We start from the raw sequence: 18,787 nt of genomic DNA, 5'->3' as shown, positions 1-18,787 counted from the left end.
AGAAACTAATACTAATATCCCATCCAACTGAAAGGTATAATGTGACCTTTGGATTTAGCAGGATTCAAAGTTGAGACCACTGAACTTCATATCCTGTTCTTCCCAGTTTTTGAATGGCTACATTGAACTATGAAATGATAGCCCAAATAAATAAATTGGCTTCTGTTTACAACATGAAGGAATCAGACTGGGAAAACAAAATATGTTTACTAACAAATGTAGTTCCATTTTCTGTGAATTAGCCTGGATACTGCTCTGCACAGCAAGAGCTCTTTAGAGGGACAAGATGAGAGATGCCTTCTATGAACAGTAACATTTCCTGCTCAGTGCATGACTGAGAGATGCCTGAGGCTGAGGGGGTTGAGCAATGGCCATGGATGCATTTTTCCCTTTGTGTTCTGCCTGTAGAGCCACAGAGATTGGCCTGAAAAGAAAGAGCAACAATAAAGCCAGATGAGTAGTGCATATGTGAACTGTGGAGAATGGTGTTCATCCAAGCCTGTGGTACATGTGGCACATTCAGCTGGCTTTTTTGCTGATATTTAATATTTTATATCTCTGTTGCAAGTCTTGGTACTTCCATGTAGGTGAATGTGTGCATGAAGGGTCTATGGAAACAGCTAAAAGTATTTCCTTGCATGTTGAGGCATTAACTTGTATATCTTCTAGTTTTTGTATTGAAAGTCTTCCACAGGAATGCCACAGACCATTTGAAATGGCATCTTTTAACTGTGGATCAGTGGAAGGAGAGCTTGGTGACAATGCTGGGACTGAAAAGAGGTTAAAGCTAGAGCAACATGTTCCTCTAATTCCATGGAAGGATATAAAAGCACAAACGACTTTTTACACCATAGTTTTAGTAGTAATGATGAATCTCCATTTGAAAAGCCCTAGGTTTGCTTTTTTGTGCACTTGGGCACAAGTGAGCTTTTATAAGGACGAGATTAGTCCCTAGGGATGGCTTGGAGGAGGGTACATGATCTCCAAACAGCCTGTCACACCTGTGTGCTCACTGGTTCCAGGGCCTGCTGGCCTTGCTGCCCTGAGGGCAGATGGTTGAGCAGGACCTGTCCAGGAGCTGGCCAGTGCAGCAGAGTGCTCCTGAGGATCCCTCAGCTCTGCTGCCATGGAACTCTGCTGGAAGCTGCAGGATTGTCCCTGTGCCTGAGAAGAAGTTCTCAGTTCCAATTCCCAATATAAGGACTTTGTCTGTCATATGTAGCATGAAAATGGCAAGTTACCTTAAATATTACTGTCACAGTGTCTGTTAGGTTTATGCCAATCACCAGGGAGTCACAGAATGGTTTGGTTTGGAAGGGAGCTTAAAGATGATCTCATTCCAACTCCCTGCCCAGGGCAGGGACACCTTCCACTGGTCCAGGATACTCCAGACCCCATCCATCATTCTGTTGTTACAACTCAGTAACAACAGGGGCAGCTACTTCAGGTTGTCATGTGTGGCTGATCTGGAATTTGAAGCCTGGGAAGCTTTGGTCCATGGTACTTATTAAACAGAATTTCTTTGGAATGCACCACTTCAGGAGCAGATACTTCCATCACATTAAGTTCAACCTTGAACAGATATTTGTATAACTTGTTCCAGGCTTAACCAAGTTGATAAGTACTTGTTTAGAATAATGTTCCTATGGATATTGCAAAGGAGAACAGGGTTATGCCCCGGTATTAAGTAGCTGATGAATATGTGTTAAAATAGTAATGAATTTCATGTCAACATTCACAGGACTGTCTTATGCTCCTCTTACTACAACTGAGAGAGATAAGACCTCAAGAACATGTTGCTATTTTTGGAAACAAAGATTTCTTTGGAGGAGACCGTTTCCTGTCTTTGCAGCCAGGAAAAGAAAAACATTTGACAAGGCTTTTTGCAAATGTTGCTGTGAAAATCGAGGAAAAAATAGTGTTCTCTTATTTCCGTCTCTGGTGTGCTTTAATCACTAGCCATTATTTTAGAAATCACTTGTAACAAAAATGGAGATAAGAGTTTGAATTGGAGGATGAAGTACTGTATTTATATTTATTATCTGTGTGAGCTGGGAGTACTTGTTACAGAAGCCAAAGGTAACTATTTTGTCAGTCTGTTTTATTGTCTCACATGTAAATAGAAAAGAGAATGAAGCACCCTTGCCTTGGATATATTTTTTGTGAATTCTTGATGTTGTCAAATGAACCATATGCTATGCATATAAATTAAGGCTGTTTCTATGATTATTTCTAATACAGATATGCTATAGATGTACAAGTCTTTAGTTTAACCATGTAATCAACTCCTGTTTGTTTAAGAAAAACAAGGCTGTCTTATTAGAGCTTTTTTAAAAAGGTTTCACAGGATCAGTTTATACAGAGCCTAAGCAGCCCTGTTGTCATGCTGGTAATTTACATGTTTCAGGCAATTATTTAATTTAAAATTGCCCAGGAACTCCTCAGCAAAAATACTGGAATGTGTTGTACTTCATTAGATGCTTTTAGCAACATCTTTTCTCTTGCTCCTCTCAAAAGGTCAAAAAAAAAAAAAAGATAAGATGCATCTTCTAACAAGCTGTTGTTGTCTGCTGGGTGAGCTCTGGGGCTGTGTAAACCCTCGTGCATACCAAGGAAGTTTTGCAAAAATATCCTGCTGCTCCTAATTGTGGCAGCGTTGGCAGGAACAGGCTCTGCATTGTGGGACCCTCGCTCGCTGCTCCCGGCGTTTTGATCAACACGGGTGAAATCTGAGCCCAACAAAAGTCAATGAGAGGTTTGTCTTTGATTGCACAGCAGCCAGGATTGCTCCCCAGCTGGTCCACACACAGGCAGCATCCTAATGAGGAGAGCACACCGATCCCCGTGGCTGGATTTACAAAGGGAAAAGCTCATTCCTTGAGCTGCAAGCTTTTTGAGTATAACAAAAGCTTTTAAAAAGTTGAGTTAATCCACAGTCCTCACATGAGCAACTTAATACTCTGATTAAAAGTATCTCAAGTTTTAACAGCTGAATTTTGGAATTCCAGGAAGAATTTTTTTCATGGAAAGGGTTGGATTGGGCTGTCCAGGGAGGTGGTGGAGTCACCATCCTTGGAGTTTTGAAGGAAAGACTGCGTGTGACACTTGGGTGTGGTTGGTCACGAGTCGAGCTCAATCTTTGAGATCTTTTCCAAACTGATCTCTGAACTCTCCTGAGATCATCTATAACCTGCATTATTGTGTTAATCCTGTGAGCTGGAATGGATGGAGTTGTCCAGTCAAAACGTGGCCATTGTGGATTGTTCAGAGCACCCTGGGACACGATGGGCTTTCACACAGGGAAAAGGACAGTTGTGCTCATGTATGGGTTGAGTTTGGGCAGTGCTGCTGTGTTTTAGGCCATTTAGTTGGTTTAATAGTTCAATAAAATATCGTTCAGGGAAATCTTAAAGTTGGCACAGTGTTTGCCAGCCAAAGACTGCAAAGTATAGAGTTCAAGGTGATTTAGGGGGGTTGACTTAATGAACACTAATAACACCAAACTTTTCACTTTACTATGTTTCTAATGTGTTTTTAGAATTCTATGGATATGGGTGAAAAGTCTGGAGGAAATCATGGCATGTGAACCACCAACACTGCTGTTGATGTCTCACTTGCTCACTTGAGGAGTTTATTCATTGAATATCTTGCTCATATTCTGATTTTTTTAAACAGCCTGATAGAGGGCATTAGTTTGGACATTCAGTTTGGGAGGGGGAAAAAGCAATATTGTGTCAATGACTCTAAATTCATCATTGCTGCTGAAATGCTGTGAGTAAGAGTGGTAGTTTGCCACAGGATTTTCTAAATCTTTTGTCATGTTTCCATTTGCTAAATGTTCAGGGGTAGAACAACCAATTATTTAATTTGTTCCAAGAAATTTATTTAAATTAGAATTTGTATCTTGAAACCTCATCAAGGAATAGCTGAGCTTAGGGTTATTTTTGCTGGGGTTTTGGAGGGAGGAGGAGGTAAAGGTAAAGGACATTTGCTGGTTAAGAGGATTGTAAAGGAAATGAGTTTGCAGAAGTTGAAGATAGTGCATGGTTTGAGGAAACTGGAGGCTTCCTGTATGGCTTTAGGCAGATCACTTGACCACAGTGCCTTGACTTTTCTTACACAGAAAATTGGGCCAGTGAAGAAATATAGATAGTTGGAAGGTCCCACTTCATTGCTGTATTTAAAAATGAACTTTTGGAAGGCAGAAATTACCATTTGAGGGCAAAAGATTTACAAAAGCAGAAGTGCCTTAGCTCACAACAAGGATATATATGGGACAACACAGCAAGAATTAGGGGTTATAAGTATATTTAGAAATTGGTTGAAATAAAAAAAAAAAAAGGCAGTATTTCCCTGAACTCTTCAAGATGTGATGCAGTCCTGTATTTATCACTATTTAATAGTTCACTATTTAATAATGTTCAGCAATGTCCATTTTACATCTCAGTGTTCCATTTGTGCAGAAGTGGTTCTAAAAAAAAAAAAAAGTATCAAAATGCAGCAAAATCTGAACTGGGTGCAGTCATACTGCTCAGTGCTTCTTGTATGCACTTCCAGAAGCTTGTACAGCTCGTTTTACAGAGAAGGCAAATTTAGAAGTAACAGGGATGGCTTGTTAAAATTACATTATTCAACTACAAAGGTTTAAAAATACACGTCCTGTTATCTGATAGGCTTTTGTTTCCAAGTTCATCCTTCAGCTCCTCTCTGCAATTGTTTCCTGTTAAAGGAACCTGGCATGTTGTTTTCCTGAGGTTTATGGGTCATTGACAGTATTGGGTTTCACACAGTCCAGCTGCTCCCAAATCAGCTCCCTTCCTACCCCAGCAAAGTGGGGAGCACACAGATGGGGGCTGGTGGAAGCAAGGAAGGCAACATGAAGACATTGCAGTCATTTTGCCTCCAGCTTCGCTGCTAAGGCTTCCATGAATTTCATGCTCATTAGCAAAATGTTGAAAAATGTAGTGTTAAATTACAGTTGTTCCTTGGGACTGTTTTTGTTGCTCCTTGGGACTGTTTTCCTAAACTCTGATGACAAAAGGCTGAAACGAGGAGCCCCTGGCAGGGAAGAGGCAGCATCTGTCACACGCGGAGTTGAAAGGACTCGGGGATCTACAAAGGGAACTGAAATCAACTTGGAGCCTTTCCCTGCCACCCAGCAGTTTTACAGTGATGTCAGGGGTTTTTTAATGTCACAGTGTGGTGAGGCAGTGTTTGGAGAAGGTCTCTGCTGTCCCAGCAGTGCCAGGCTGTCACTGCTCCCCCCTCCATGGCCCAGTGGCCACACGCGCTCCCTCCTCGGAGGGCAGGAGCAGAGCCAGAGCTGAGCATGGCATGTGCCAGGATGGAAAACATTTCTGCCACTGGGCCTCTCTTGTCTGCTTTAAGCATTTTCATGTGGACATAAGCACCATCCAGACACATCCAGCTGTAGAATATCCCTGTGCTCAGTTCTAGGTGAGCATCCCTCCCTAGCAGACAGTGTTTGGGACTACAGGTAGCATGCAGAGCGCCCGGGGTAGCCCTGGTGCTGTTCTGTTCTTGCAGACATGCTGAACATTACTGTGATTTTGAAGGCTAAATGAGCCTACTGGACATGGCGTGGCAGAGAATTGCAGTTTTGGGGCTTTTTGCTGTCGTGTCTGATGGAGCCAGAATGGCAGCTCTGAAATGTCCCTTGCTCCCCTGGCACAGGAAAATACCTGTTGCTGTAGTGGGAGATGCAGGGAAACAAGGAGCTGCCAATTGCAAAGTGCTTGCAGGCATAATTTATGTAACTGTGGCATTTTGTAGCAGGTTAATGATCTGGAGTGTGAGCTTTTTTTTTAACCCAAGAAACCATAGGTATCCTGTTCCTTAAGATTTATCTAAAATCTGAATGCACTTGGGTGTGAGAGCACATCAGTTCTAGTGGGATTATCTGGCAATATCTGGCCTTTATTTTTCAAGTTTACTTTGTGACACCATTCCTGTATTTGAGTAAAACCAGTTGCCATTAAATAATACAAAAGAAAGGCCTCTCTCTTCCTGTTTCAGTTTGCTTCATTATTTATTTTACAGGGTGGTGTGTGGAGGGGAATAACCTGTTGTAGCAGTCAGCTGGGTCTGCACTCACATTCCTGTCCAGAGCTGGGTCACTGACTTATACAATGATCTGGAATGAATTGCTTCTCTTGAGGGAAAGCCAGGCATATGGAAGAACAGCTTGCCCACAGAAGCTGTGGCTGCCTCATCCCTGGAAGTGCCCAAGGCCAGGTTGGACAGGGCTTGGAGCACCCTTGGGACAGTGCAAGGTGTCTCTGCCATGGCAGGGGGAGGAACAAAGTGTTCTTTGAGGTCCCTTCCCACCCAAACCATTCTGTGATTCTACAGAGGGATAAACTCTTCATACAGATTAAATTCTTTGATAAAGAACACCGTGTAAAGGCCAAGAACTGTTACTTAAACCAACTGCAATTAAGATTCTTGTTCCAAAAAGCACATCAGCAGAGGAGTTCCTTGTTTAGCTGACATCTCAATTTAAAATTTGTGTTACACCTCATTCTCTGAGCACACACTCACCCCCAGTGTTTGGGAGAGGAGGGATTCTGGACCCATGGCACCAAAAACCTCTTGAGAGGAAGGAGCAGCTGGCTTTGACACACAGCTAGTAACTAGGAAGAAAAGGGTTTTTTTGTTGAGTCTGAATGAAAATCAGGACAAACATCAGTTGTTAGAATGTGCCAATCAAGTGCATCTTGGTAAATTCATGTAGAGAGAAATTTTAATTTAGAGCCAGTGTTCAGTCTGTCACCAAATAAATACTCATCAGATAAAAGTGCTTCAGATCCCATGATACGGGAAACCAATAATTATGAGATACAGTGAACAATACAAGGTAGAATTGCTAAAGGGATTAATTAGCTTTAGTCGAACTAACCACTATAATTGATGCAAATATCCATCTGCAGCCTGCTGGGACATTAGATAGTCATCACACACCTGCTCAATTCGCCAGCCTTGCAGAACACAGCTGTCAGAATGATTTCTGGTTGGGCTTTTTCTTGAGCTTACTTGGCTGTTTGTTCTTTTGTTGTTGAAAATGTTTTCTTTCTCTTTTCTTTTTCTAAACAGCACTTCCATGATGGCAGAAAGGCACAACAACACATTGAAACTTGCTGGAAACAACTTGAAGCAGTAAGTGGCAAATTCCTCAGATGTGACATTTAAGTAATTTATATATTGTTTTCAAAGAGATGGTTCCAAGTATTTTATTTGGAAAAAGAAAGGTATATGGATAAAAGTTATAGAAATGGGATTTTTAAAACTCTGCTGTCTTAAATACACTCAGTCCTGCAAAAGTGTGTTTTAACAGAACATTTGGCTTGTGTGGGCTCTTTGTCTATCACGGGCAGCATTTAATTTGATATGACTTGAAAAGTGTGCTAAGCATTGCTGAAACTGCAGAGTCCCTAAGGGTCCTGTTCAGATATTCCACTGCAAGTTGAACAGCTTCATAATGTCTGAATAAATTGAACAGAAACATCTCTTGGGTCAGGTGCTGCTTCCCAAAAGTAAATATACATTGGAATTGTCATTCATGTGATGAATGAAAAGTGAGGCTGTAAGTACAGGAGAGGATAGATAAAGGTTATCAATAACCTGAAGCTCTACTTTCAAATTTATAAATCTTATTAACTCCCTCATTCATTTACAAAAAGGAAGGGGTTAAGTGTTGGAGGAGAATGATTCCATCTACAAGAGTGGAAGTGATGCTAAAAAGGAAAAATACTGAAATGTAAGCAGCCTGGATAATGGAACCAAAAATGCCTCTGGTAACTCCATTTTTTGAAGTTCGTTAATATGGAAATGTATTCCAGTGTAAACAAGAGAGCTCTAAAATCCTTCAGTTGTTACAACAGATTGTTTTAGTGGCAGGCACGAATTTTAGGCAGATTTTGGTATCTTTTGCTTCCCCTAATGAAGGTTTTTCTTGTCAGAGTAAAAGGCGGTTTGAACGTGATTGCAAAGAAGCTGACCGAGCACAGCAGTATTTTGAGAAAATGGATGCTGACATCAACGTGACAAAAGCAGATGTTGAAAAGGTGAGCTGGAGGGTGGAGACTGTTTGTAAACATGGATGTGATAGGTTTATTTTCTCAATCCTCCTGGTAGGATAAACCCTCTGAGGCTTAATGTCTTACTTGAGTCAGTCTGCTGGTTAATTAAAACCTGGGAGATCTCTGCAGACACCTTTATTTATATAAAAACTCTACACAGATACAGTCAGGTTTTTTTAGTGGGTGGTATGTGAGTTTAACAGAACTGATCTGGCTCTAAAGGAGTTTATGCAAGCTCAGTTTTGACTAACACCCAGGTTCTGTGTCAGCCAGGCTTGTGAGGGCCCCCTGAGGGCTGCTTGCAGTTTCCACACATTTTCATTCCCTCTGTGATCCAGGTAGAACCAAACTTCCTGCTCTTGGAGCAGCACTTCAAAGACTTCCCAATGTCATTGGATGCAAGGAAGTATTACCAGAATTGTTTTTCATAGTTGTAGGTTTAGAGCAGGACAGCTTTCCATGTGATGCAGGATCCTGGAATCCATGCTTGTCACAGATGGCACAAGGCTTTTATTTTCATTTCTCACTTGCTGGCTGGTTGCAGAATCATTTGTGGCTTTTTTACAATGATCCTCACTCAGTGAAGGTTTTGAACTAATGCTTAATTTTAAACATCCAGTTCTGTTTCAGCACATCTGTCTGGAAATACTTTTCTGTTTTTAGTTTGATTCAAAATTGGATATGTGGAAGGATGCTTAAAGTTTAGATTGTACTGGTCCAAGTCCAATACCTCTAACTTAAGGAAGCAATGAAGAGGAAGAAAATGTTTTAAATAGCTTCTGTTTTTGGAGTTACACATTTGCTCAGAAGATGCACTAACGTAGATCAGAAACACCACATTAAAATGTGTAAGGACAGCTTTGTCTTCCTTGAGTTTGAGTCAGACAGGCACAAAATAGCCAGAACGGTTTTTTTTTGAAGGAAAAAAAATAAAAAGAAAAGGCAACCAAAGGAAAGGAAAAAGTAAAAGTTGAAGCTTAAAATATGCCAAATGTTTTGTTTCAGGGACAGGAAAGGAAAGTGAATTATAGGTAAGAAATCTTTCTAGTCTGAGGTCTCCTTGTAAAATGTAGGTTTTGCTTCTCAAGAGGTCTGCTTCATTCTATTCTAAGTTCCTTCAGTCGTGTGAAGATATGAAATATAAATTTCCCTTTGCATCTGTGGGATCTCATGTTTCTGGTGTGTTGAGCATCAGGACATTGTGTGGCATCAGGACATTGTGTGGCTCTTGGAAATGAGGACAGTAAATCATAAACAAGCTCAGAAAATTTCCCCCAAGTGCTATTGCATATCAAAGGACAAAATAGCTCTGTGGTCTTGTAATTTGCTTGGCTCTTAGTTGCAAATTCACCATGTAGATTTGATCCTTTGTTGCCTCCTGGATTTGCCAGGGCCCTTGACAGATGAATGCATGTACAGATTGTTAAAGATGTAGCACCACATGTGGGTTTTTCTAACAGAGAGGGATCATCTCTGCTTTATCTGTATAAAGTGATTTTAGAATACTTCTTTCATAGATAAAATTAGGGCTTGCCCTAGATTTTTTCCCAAAGCTGAGGTCATGTCAAAGGGATACAAAGACATGACTTACTGTTTGAAATAGGGGACTGAAACTCTTTATTTCTACATCCCTTTCCAAGGCTGCCCTTTTCTGGTCAGAGTAAAAGGTGGCATATTGGTGATATGAATCTAAGAGTGTTAGGTAAATTCTGGGAAGCAATTTCCTACCCTGGTGCTTTTTCCCTGTCAAGTGAAGCAGAGAGGCTTCCCTTTTAAATTCCTCTAGCTTTTTATTGTGTGAATTTGTAAATTATTTATTGCAAAATGAGGCTCAGTGGTATCTTGAAAGAAAAATCTGTTATGCATGTTGGCAGCTCTCAGGAGAAGGCATTACTCCACTTTCCAGGCAGTCAACAGAGTAGATGGGAGAAGGAAAAGGTTATCAAAATGAGTGGAATGTGAAATAATATTACTGAACAGAGAGAACAGTGTTTTCCAAGTGCATGTGTTAAACTGGGTTCATCCATGTCAGGCTGTGAATAATGCCCTTTCTTTGCTCCCTTCTGCCCGTGTGACTGGGAGGCTCTTGCATAACTCCCAGTGCAGAATGGGATATTGTTCCCAGCCCTGCTGCTCTCCCCAGCTCGCTCCAGGAGGATGCAGGAGCTGGGATATTGTTCCCAGCCCTGCTGCTCTCCCCAGCTCGCTCCAGGAGGATGCAGGAGCTGGGATATTGTTTCCAGCCCTCTTGCTCTCCCTGACTCACTCCAGGAGGATGCAGGAGAGGAGCTGGGATATTGTTCCCAGCCCTGTTGCTCTCCCCAGCTCGCTCCAGGGGGATGCAGGACCTGCTCAGCTCCAAATGAAGCAATAGGATGACTTCAGCCTCCTCCTTCTACTGCAGCACGTCTGATTTCTCTTGCCCCTTATGGCTTGGCTGCTGCACTCCTACCCCACAAGCTCCCAGAAATCCACCTGGCCAGGAGAATGGGCAGTTTGGCTGTGTCAGAGCTCTTCTCTTTGGCAGAACAAGGTGCTCCTCAGGCAGTGGGGCTGCTTGCCCTCATTCCTTTGGCTTGAGATTGACACCTTGCCTGCTTCAGCTTGTAGCTGCCAATGTGAGCAGACACAGGAGCTATTTTTTGCATCACACATGATAGAGTGGATGGCACTAATGAAATTAAAATTCTGCAGTGATCACAATGACATATACAGTCAGAAGAGAATACAGCTGCAATTTCCTAATGCTAAGCTGTGTGAGGTTCTGAAATGCTCACGTCTCTTTATCTTTCAAGTCTTTGTAGCCTTTGACAACTGCAGCAGGAAATTCTGTGCCAGAGCTGCCATCTACCAGCACTTATCCTTTGCCCAAAGTACTACAATTTGGAAGCATTAAGTAACCAGAAAAGTGGCAGAGAAGCAGAATAAGAGTCACTTTCCTCCTTATTTCTCCAGGACTGCTTGGCAAAGGGCCTAAAGGCAGGGCTGGATGTGGAGCCTGGACATCAGGTACCCAGGTCCACATTCCTTCTGTAGGACCAGGTATGTGGAGGGCACATCCCTTCTCTGCCCCTTCTGTGGCCAGCAAGGGCTCCACCACCTTGCCAGGCAGCAGCCTGGTAGCTGATCTTGGAGGGAGGAGTGTTTGGCTTTGTTTCCTCTCAGCTCCTTTTTTGGCAGTAGGGACATGGAGCAAAAGCTGTGCTCAGTCTCTGCAATGATCACAGCATGCAGGAAAAGAGGGAGAGTGGAGCAGGACACCTGAGCTCCCTTCCCTGTTTGCACTGAGCCTCTAAGCCCCCAGCAGCCAAAGCTTGCAGAGATGTTTGTGTCACTACAAAATGCAGTGCAGCAAAGTCAGGGCAGGAAGCTCACAGTCTGTGAAAATATCCTTATAAACTAAATAAATGCTGCAACATGCTGATGCTGCTTCCAGGAAGACTTGTAGGTATCACTGAAAGCTTTATTTCATTTGGATCACAGTGGGTTGTGTGCTTTAAAGCACTTCTCTTTCAAAAACCACAGAGGAGCTGCTTCAATTTTTTGACCATTTGGGGAAATGGTCTCTGTCGCCAGCACGGAGCCACTGTACATATAAGGCAGAGCTCTATTGTTTCTGCCCTCTCTTCAGAGCTGCAATCACTAAAAAGCTGACATCTTTATGGGATAATGTGGTACCCAGTGGTGCCTTTGCAGACTTCTTGTAATAAAATTAAAAAATCAGCTGGCTTTTCTAGGGTTTCTTTTCCAGGTAGGTATTTCAGAGTCTGATTTTAAAGAGGAAGTGGCTGAGGCCAAGCATGGGAAGGGCTTGCCTCTTGATTTGCTCAGCACTTGTGGTGAGGAGAGTGGTTTGAAGTACTTGGTGTCAGGCAGGATCTGTCCCTTGGCTGAAGAGAAACATGGTCAAATGTTGACCTTTGGCAATAATCTGAGATACATAGGAATTTTAGGTGTATTTGCCTTTGGTTTTAAAGTGGAGAAACTGAGGGAAGTAGGCTTGATCTTCAGTTTACTGAAATCTCTCAGAGCTTTCCCTATGCTCTGCAACTTTCAGATTGTGTCTGCAATATCCAAGATGTTTTGGAGACCCAGAATAGCTGCAGATTTGCATAAAGCCTTAAAATAGAATGTCACCATGATAGTAGTTTTCTACTCTGTAAATATAACTGTGGGGAGATACTGAGCTTTCATGTTTGAGGTTTCATTTTCTCTTTTCTCATGCCACATTACCTGGGTGCTGAATTTCTGCACAAAGCACAGAGTCTGTCCCCCTCCTTACCCACAGGAGACACACTTAGCATGGCTTGGGGTAGCTGAACCATGAGCAAAGTCTGACAGAATGTAGGTGTAGAAATCCTGCTCATTGGAACCCGGGATTAGCTGATCTTCCTTGTGCTCAGCAATGCTCTCAGGTGGGAACTGCGTTTCCAGCCTCTGGACTGCCATGCTGTGGGACACAAACCCCTCCACTGGGGGCTTACACATCCTTACAATGAGGGGTGTAAGAAGCTATTTTGGGCTCTGGAGACATCTCAGGTGGGTATTTCAGCAGTCAGGTGACAGTGAAGCCAGATGCAGTCACTGACACCCCCCAGACTAACCTGGAGGAACGCCAGCTCAGGGCTCTGCTGTTGCCACATCCCCCTGAGGTTTAGTCAGCAAAGTCTGTCAGCAATGAACTTCACCCTAATCCCAGCTTGTGGGTACCTCCTTCTGCAGACTGTAACTACTTAATAGGCCTAATTTTTCAGGAGATGCCAAGTCATCTGCTCTGTGATGGTGGGGCTCGTATCCCTTCCCTCTCCTGTCCACATCAAGGCACCCACTGGCACCATGAGTGTACCAGCACTGTAGGAAATGCAGTGCCATGCAGAGGTGGTTTTGCAAGGTGGAGAACACTTACAGTGCTTGTGTTATTAATACTGCACTGAGTGGTCCCAGAGGCTTTGCTTTTCCCATTCTCTGCTGTGAACTTGTAGAGATACAGCAGCAGCATCAAGGTGAAATATGCAGGTGAGGTGTGCCAGGCTTAGTCAGGAGGGCCTGGCCTGTGCATTTCTTGTTGGAGAGTTTGACACTGCAGCAGATTTTCACTGTGTGGTGGTGAGTTTTTTGAATGTTGAGACGGCAGCTGCTTCTTTTTTTCTCCACAAATGGAACTGGCTAAATTTCTGTGTCTTTGATTGTGATGTGTGACAGATTTCTCATGAATTCAAATGCTGGGTAATGTGATTTAATGTTATTTCTGTGCGTTATGCAGACCCCCGTCTCCTTCCTGAACTGCTTCCTTCCTAAAGGATGATGCAGTGTGTGAACTCAGGGAGTCCCTCAGGAGAGCAATTTGCATTTCTGGAAGAGTAAGCCTTGTTTACAACCTGCCATCCCTGCCTCTCCATGCAGAGCAGCTGTTTCCCTTTTGGAATCATGACTAATTTAAGAGGGTCGATTTCTACTCAATAGAGAGTTAATGACTCCAGCAGGAGTGTCTGGGGAACTTAATAAATCTCCATATGTACCCTATACATACCCTGTGCTTGGTGATAAGAGATCAAAGAGCAGATCATGAGCCAGTTTTAGTGTAAGGCAAGGAAATCCAACTGAACTTATATTTCCTTTTAGCAGTGCTCCCCTGCAGCAATGCTCTACGTGGCAATTTGACTGAGTTTTGTAACAATACAACTCTTTTGGGAGGTGATTGCTGAAGAGAGGGAAAAGGAGTGTGAAGGGGAGGTTTAAGAATATCTTCTGAATTGAACAACTGCAGTCTGAATCACCAGTGCAATAGAACTGGTGCTCTAAACTAATGCAAAGCAATTATTTCATGCTGTACAGTTGGAAAGCTTCTTTATAGTCATTCTTTTTCTGTCAAAACATTGGAATAAATCTTTTCACCTGCGTGAGAAGGCCTCAGAATTTAGCTAATTTCGTTTGTAAGCTGTTCAGTTTCAGTGAATCATAGAATACCAGGTTGGAAGGGAATGGAAGGATTGTCTGGCCCAGGGTTCCTTGGCAAAAGCACAGTCTAGACAAGATGGCCCAGAACCCTTTTCAGCTGAACTGTGCCCCATGTTGGGGGTTCCACCATTTCCCTGGGGAGATTATTCCAATGGCTCATTCTTCTCACTGGGAAAAATTGTCCCCTGGTGTCCAATTGGGATTTCCCCAGGGGTGACTTGTACCCATTACCCTTTATCTTTTCCATGTGACTCCTTGGGCAGTCTCCATCTTCCCTGCAGCCACCCTTCAAACCCTGGGACACAGTGACAAGGTACTCTAAGCCTTCATTCTCCAGGCTGACCTAACCCAGGTCTCTCAACCTTTCCTCACATGAACGCTTCCCTGTGCTGGATCATCTCTGTGGCCTTTCTGGACCTTCTCCAGCCTGTCCAGGTGTTCATTTTTGTATGGTGGGGACCACTGGGTGCAGTATTCCAGGTGTGGCCTGACAAATGCTGAGAGGAGGGGTACAGTGACTTTATCTCTGCTGGGAAAGCCCTTGTTGCTGCAGCTCAGCATCACCCTGGTCACTCAGACTAATTTACCTCTCTGAGAGACAAAGTTGTGTATTTTACCCATAAAATTGATCTTCAAGGCTACAAAACTTGCCCTGGTAACTTTTCAACCCTGACTGTCCCTTCTGTGTTGGCTGTGTTTGTAAATTCTTTCTTGGAGAGAGAGGAGTAGAACTGTGCCCAGTATTCCAAGTATGAGCTAAGCAATCTATTACCCAGCCCTGAAATTTCCATTATTTATATTCAAGAAATAATTTCCATTATTTATATTCAATACCCAGATTTATACATGGCAGAGTTTAATTGCTTATGTAGTACAACTAAACAGACCTCCAGAAATCATTTAAACATTGTGGGCCAGTGTTCCAAATACATCTTTTCTTGTTACCTCCTCCATCAAACCCACATAACCTTCCATCCACAGAGATTATCCTTCTTTTATAATGAATTAGACTTGCCAGATATCTTCATGGAACTGCATTTCTCTGAGCTGTGTGGAAAACTCCTGGGTGTTTGCAGGGATTCACAGTTCAGTCATCCAGAGAGTTTGGTTATTTAGTATTCATGACATGAGAATGGCAGTGCAAGGAGACAACTTTTGGGTCTGAGGCACAGTTATTCCCCAGGGCCTTGCAGCAGCGTGCTGAGAGGGGCTGCTGTGCTGCTCTTTTTAATTAATTTAGTCCATCTCTCTTGTTAGAGCTTCAGCAGGACTGTGTTGTTTGGGGATATCTTTTGTTAGTGTGAGTTTCTGAATTCTGGCAGAGTTGTGTGCAGTGAGACTGCACTAGATAACAATTCCTGAGATGTGGTGAGGAAGATTTTCCATCCTCTGTCAGTGGTTTGCTCATTTGTGTATTATATTCAGCCAGAGGATTTCAGGGACCCACAGAGTCTCAGATTTTTCTTCCACCTCTTCAAATGTTAAAAGAAAGGAATTTTCTTTTTGTTTCTTTCCCTGCTGTTATTTTGTACCCCCCATTCTGCTTTGTTTTTTTTTTCTTTTGGGAAAGCAAATTCCAAATCCTTTCTCTTCTTGCCAGTTCAGAGAGACCCAACTGGTTATTGTAAAATAGTAGAGTGGAGCTTGATTTGGAGGCTATGTAAATCCAAGGCTGGAGCCTTGGCCCTGCTTTGGAGTCTGTGGCAGGATGCCCACTGTCAGTAATGACCCTGCCCACGCTGCCAGTGCTGCTCTCCCAGTGCTCAGTGGTCACAGGGCAGCCGTGGAGGGAGGGCCAGAGCCTGGAGCTGAAAAATCTGGGAGCAATAGAAAGCATTCCTGAAATTGGGGAAGTGTTTCTGAGTCTGCCTTTATCATTAAGCTATTTTAAAGGGATTAAGTAGTCGAGGGGAGGGGGCAGGGGTGATTTTTTTTTTTTGTTTGCAGTTTAGTCTGATCTTGGATTTGCCAAAGCCAGATCTGTTTTGGCAGGCAGTGGCCTGGCAGTGATGCATCTCACATGCTGTCTGAGTTTGAAAGAAAAGAGGGGGTGCAGAATGGGAGAAAAGAAAGAAGAAACAAAGTGACACCAAAGTTTTGACTGGAAACTCTGCCATTCTGGACAAGAGCAACTGCTGAGGAGTTGAACTGTTCCACTTAGTGTGGACCAGCTGAATAACAGCCAAAGTTTTTTTCTGCCCTTTTCAGTTATTCATATCACTCCCCCCATAACAGCCCTGAGGAGCTGCATTTTTTGTCTGTGTAAACCCAGAAGACAGTGTGTCTATTGACCCTTCTGCTGTTTCTGGAATGTGTCTCTGAAAATTGTTCTCAGCAAAATATCCTCATTCTTTTCTGTATTGGAGACCAAAATGGCAGAAAATATACTTAGTTTTTAAAAATTTCTCCTACACTTCATCACAAGTTGCATTTCCTATCAAAGGAGGCTTGGTGGAGAAGGTAAATGGAGCAATATCATTGAAAGTATTTAATTCTCCAAGAGCCTTCATGTAAAGTGTAGCAGTTTGCAAAAGTTTTCTTACACTTTCAGGGTTGACAGTGCCCATCATAAAGTGTCCATATTCCTTTTCTCTGTTCAATATTCCTGTTCAAAGGCATAAAATATTAGGACTGATTTAATTCAGACCAATATATAAAGCTTTACTAGTGCTGCTATGTTTGCAAGAATTATGGCTAAGTTCCCTTGTCTGTCATTCTTTGGTCTCATTCTGCTGTGCACTGATTGCTGAAGTTGCATCTTGTTCATGAACTGCAAGTGGTTTCAAGCAGAACTCGAACATGAGTTATTTCAAAGGTTTGCAGGGTTAACTTTCTTCTAATTTCTTATTTTAAAAGGGAAATAAATAACCCCATAAATACTTAAGTCAGATTTCAGTGCATCAGTGTCCTACCCTGGCATCTCTGAGCTCCTGGTAGAGTCATTTATCTGAACTAACTCATTGTTATTTGGGAGTCTGGTTTCTGCAACTCAGTTGTTAAGAAGAAAATCTGCAGGAAATGTAGTTAAAATCATCTTGAGAGAACTATGTTTTTGCTCTTCCCACTACCTTAAGAGACAGATGCCACAGTGTGTGTTGACAGCTCATATGGCCATTGAATTTGGTGTTTTTCACCTAAGGTGGGTGTGCTGCTGAGGCCTGATTTTTTTTTTTCCCTGTGGCTGAAGACAGCCACAAAAATCAACACTTTGCAAGTTAATACTACTCTGCAGTTAGCTACTGTCCTGCATTCTTGCCCATCAAACAGCAAGGCTGTCTAAACAAAGGGAAAAATATTGGATTTGATTTTATTTAGTGGCACTTCTGCATAGATTCTGAAAGAGAAAGTCACCTATAATAATCCTCACCTGCTGCAGGTGAGCTGTTGCCTGTTTCAGTCTATCAGAGCTGCACTCCTTTCCCTCGAGTGCTCTCTCAGAGCTGTGAAACACTCCCCTGGTGTGGCTGCTCAGCTCTGGTTGCAGGTGCAGGGCAGCCCAAAGCTCACCTGTGTGCTCCCTGCAAGGCTGCAGGTGCTGCAGCTCCTGGGCTGTGGTTCATTTTGGGGAGCACTTTCTGGATGAGACCAGCACTGACACGTGTGACCTTTTGGTTTTGGTGCTGCCACATGAGTTCAGACAAGAGCTGCCTTAAGAAACCCAGGCTTTGGGGAGGAAGCAATGCCTATATACACTGTGGACATTTATTTTGGGGCAAAAAGCTGTTACAAAGGTATGCTTGGGGTGGGAGATGTGTGAAATCTGTGCATCTTTTGCAGTGCCAGGCATTTGGAAGCAGCACACCGCTGTTCTCCCCACAAACCCTTCAGGTGTACATACCCTTTTTGTTTTTCTGCAGTGCTGAAAAGTGACCTCATTCTTTTTGCCTTTGAAGAGGGCAATTTTTGCTGCATTCAGAGTCCCTGGCCCTGACATCTCTTACAACTGAGCAATCTGTCAGCCTGTAGAGGTGGATTGTGTTTCACATATGGGGCTGGAAACTGAGCTCTTGCTCACTCATCCCTGCCCAGTTAAAGGAGAAAAGGTGTTGACTGAAAGCTGCATCCCAGTATTGTTCTGTATCTGAAGTCATTGTCTGGTTTTCCAGATCCCAATTATTCCAAAGCCTTTCCTCCTGGAAATACTGTTCAGAGCAAATCTTTTAGCATTAACTCTAAGAAGCCCCCAAAAAACCTTCTCTGAAGCTGTTTGCATACACAAGTGAGCAGCAAAGAGGCAAAACTTCATTTTCTGTAAAGCCCAGCTATAAATTACTCCTGAAATAGCTTCTGTGGCTCTCTGCAGTTTTGGGCTACTGCATCCATTACTCTGAATGTGAAACTTAACATCATTGACTGGTCTTTATCACTTTGTGCTTCATCAGAGTGCAGGAGTCTCACTATAAGGTAAAATTTTGTTAATGCTGGAAGTGATGATGTTAGAGGAAGTGACATACCGAAATGAAGTAATAAAAAATTCTAGATTTTAAAAAATCTATTTATTTTCAGATCCAAATACCTCATTGGAAAGATATTTAAACAGTTTGAAGCTTGCCAAATGCATTAAATGGCCAAGAGAAACAAAGCATCACTAGGGCTCTCATACAAAAAGTTCTGGTTTTGGAATGCACCCAATTTTATTTACTCATCTGCTGCCCCCTCTTATTTGGGGCCAGTTAAGATAATTTTGGAAACTGAGTGTCTACTCTTTGATACATTTAGCTCGGAGTTAC

The 18,787-nt window shown here is 42.7% G+C and overlaps 1 protein-coding gene across 26 annotated transcripts in view; it reads left to right on the top strand.

Moving 5' to 3' along the window:
* FNBP1 (formin binding protein 1) overlaps positions 1 to 18,787 on the top strand; it is a 93,860-nt gene that overhangs the window by 42,215 nt on the left and 32,858 nt on the right. For all 26 annotated transcript variants that reach the window (XM_041406839.1, XM_041406837.1, XM_041406846.1 and 23 more), the window contains exons 5-6: positions 7,114 to 7,176; positions 7,980 to 8,084. In XM_041406839.1, the coding sequence (XP_041262773.1) occupies positions 7,114 to 7,176; positions 7,980 to 8,084 (168 nt within the window). The remainder of the gene's footprint in view (positions 1 to 7,113; positions 7,177 to 7,979; positions 8,085 to 18,787) is intronic.

The sequence above is a fragment of the Onychostruthus taczanowskii genome, unplaced genomic scaffold (genome assembly GCF_017590055.1).
Source record: "Onychostruthus taczanowskii isolate IOZ18803 unplaced genomic scaffold, ASM1759005v1 scaffold25, whole genome shotgun sequence".
NCBI classification, from domain to species: domain Eukaryota; kingdom Metazoa; phylum Chordata; class Aves; order Passeriformes; family Passeridae; genus Onychostruthus; species Onychostruthus taczanowskii.
The sequence above is the reverse complement of the archived record's forward strand: the minus strand, read 5'-3'. Positions and strand labels throughout refer to the sequence as shown.